The sequence below is a fragment of the Colobus angolensis genome, unplaced genomic scaffold, assembly GCF_000951035.1.
Source record: "Colobus angolensis palliatus isolate OR3802 unplaced genomic scaffold, Cang.pa_1.0 Scaffold32, whole genome shotgun sequence".
In the NCBI taxonomy this organism is placed as follows: Eukaryota; Metazoa; Chordata; class Mammalia; order Primates; family Cercopithecidae; genus Colobus; species Colobus angolensis.
The window spans coordinates 3,554,720-3,556,474 of record NW_012116488.1 but is presented as its reverse complement, the minus strand read 5'-3'; the positions used below and the strand labels follow the sequence as shown (position 1 = coordinate 3,556,474).

The 1,755-nt window shown below is 51.7% G+C and overlaps 1 protein-coding gene across 2 annotated transcripts in view; it reads right to left on the bottom strand.

The window, feature by feature from the left end:
* Positions 1-291, bottom strand: part of MOK (MOK protein kinase) — a 76,805-nt gene extending 76,514 nt beyond the window's left edge. For both annotated transcript variants that reach the window (XM_011951439.1, XM_011951440.1), the window contains exon 1: positions 60-291. In XM_011951439.1, the coding sequence (XP_011806829.1) occupies positions 60-66 (7 nt within the window). In that variant the 5' untranslated portion in view covers positions 67-291. The remainder of the gene's footprint in view (positions 1-59) is intronic.
* Between the last annotated feature and the right edge of the window lie 1,464 nt (positions 292-1,755).

Below are 1,755 nucleotides of genomic sequence, written 5' to 3'. Positions count from 1 at the left end.
TCCCTCCCGCCCCCGCCACTCGCTCTCCAGTCCCTGCCCCCATCCCCGGTCCCACTCACTCTTCATCTTGGATGCGGAAGAGACAACCCCTTGCCGACACTGGACGGAAAAGAAAGAGGCAGGAAGGGTGTCCCCCTGCTTTCCACTTCCCTGAGGCGGGGTCCCGCACTAGGATCTCCGTGGTGGTCCCTCGAAGAACAGCGTTAGCATCCGGCCGCCATGTTGTGTCCCTGTCACCCTAGCAACCGTCAGGCCCTGAACCCCACACGCTGTCGCTCGCGCGTGCGCAAGCTGCTCCGCCCGTATACGCGTGCGCAGTGCAGCCCGTCCGCTCAGCCGGGTTGCTAAGCAACCTCTCCGCCGCTTCCATGTAAATACTGTGCAATTCCCCGCCTTGGCGCAGAGGCGACTTTCACCCGGCTCGCTTTCCCTGCTGGCCTGGGAACTGAGCGATTTGGAACCCACTACGTGGACGATTGCCTTGGGCTTTAATTGGGCTTGGGAGCTTCTACGCGAATTTGTTTTTTTTTTTTTTTTTGAGACGGAGTCTCGCTTTGTCGCGCGGGCTGCACAGTGCAGTGGCACGAGCTTGACTGACTGCAACCTCCCACTCCCGGATTCAAGCGATTCTCCTGCCTCAGCCTCCTGAGTAGTTGGAATTACAGGTGCCCGCCAACAAAAACCCGGCTAATTTTTCTATTTTTAGTAGAGACAGGGTTTCACCATGTTGGCCAGGCTGGTCTCGAACTCCTGACCTCAAGTGATCAGCCCGCCTTGGCCTCCCAAAATGCTGGGATAACAGGCGTGAGCCACAGCCCCTGAGCAGTTTTTCTTTTTCTTTTTTTCTTTCCTTTTTTTTTTTTTTTTGAGACAGAGTCTCGCTCTGTTGCCCAGGTTGGAGTGTAATGGAGTGATCTCGGCTCACTACAACCCCTGCCTCCCGGGTTCAAGCAATTCTCCTGACTCAGCCTCCTGAGTAGCTGGGATTACAGGCATATACCACAATGCCTGGCTAATTTTTTTTTTTTTTTTAGTAGAGATGGGGTTTCACCATGTTGGCCAGGCTGGTCTTGAACTCCTGACCTCAAGTGATCCGTCCACCTTGGCCTCCCAAAATGTTGGGATTACAGGCGTGAGCCACCACTCCCAGCTCGTTCAACAAATATTATTGAACACCTATTTGCCAGGTATTGCTCTAGGCATGTGGGATACATGAATAAAAAAGACTGGCACCAAAGCATCTCATGATATTTCAGAGCAATAGGGATAGTGAGAAGTTCCAAAAGTATCAAAAGAGAAAACCTGATCATATCCAAAAGATTGGGTTCCAGCATGATGTTGGACTTCTCAGCAGCAAAACTAGACATAGCAGACAGAGAAGTGCAGCTTTCCAAGTACCAAGGGACAGTAACCTCTATCCTAAAATTTTCTAATTATTAGCCCAGTGTGAGGGTAAGAAGAAAGATGTGGGCCAGGCAAAGTTGCTCAGGCCTGTAATCCAGGCACTTTGGGAGGCCAAGGCAGGAGGATCACTAGAGCTCTGAAGTTCGACACCAATCTGAGCAAGATAGTGAAACCCCTCTACCAAAAATACAAAAATGAGTCAGGCGTGTTGGCACATGCCTGTGGTCCCAGCTACTTGAAAGGCTGAGGAGGGAGGATCCTTGGAGCCCAGCAAGTCGAGGCTACAGTGAGCCATGATCATGCCACTGCACTCCAGCCTGGGTGACAGAGTGAGATTCCATCTCAAAAAAA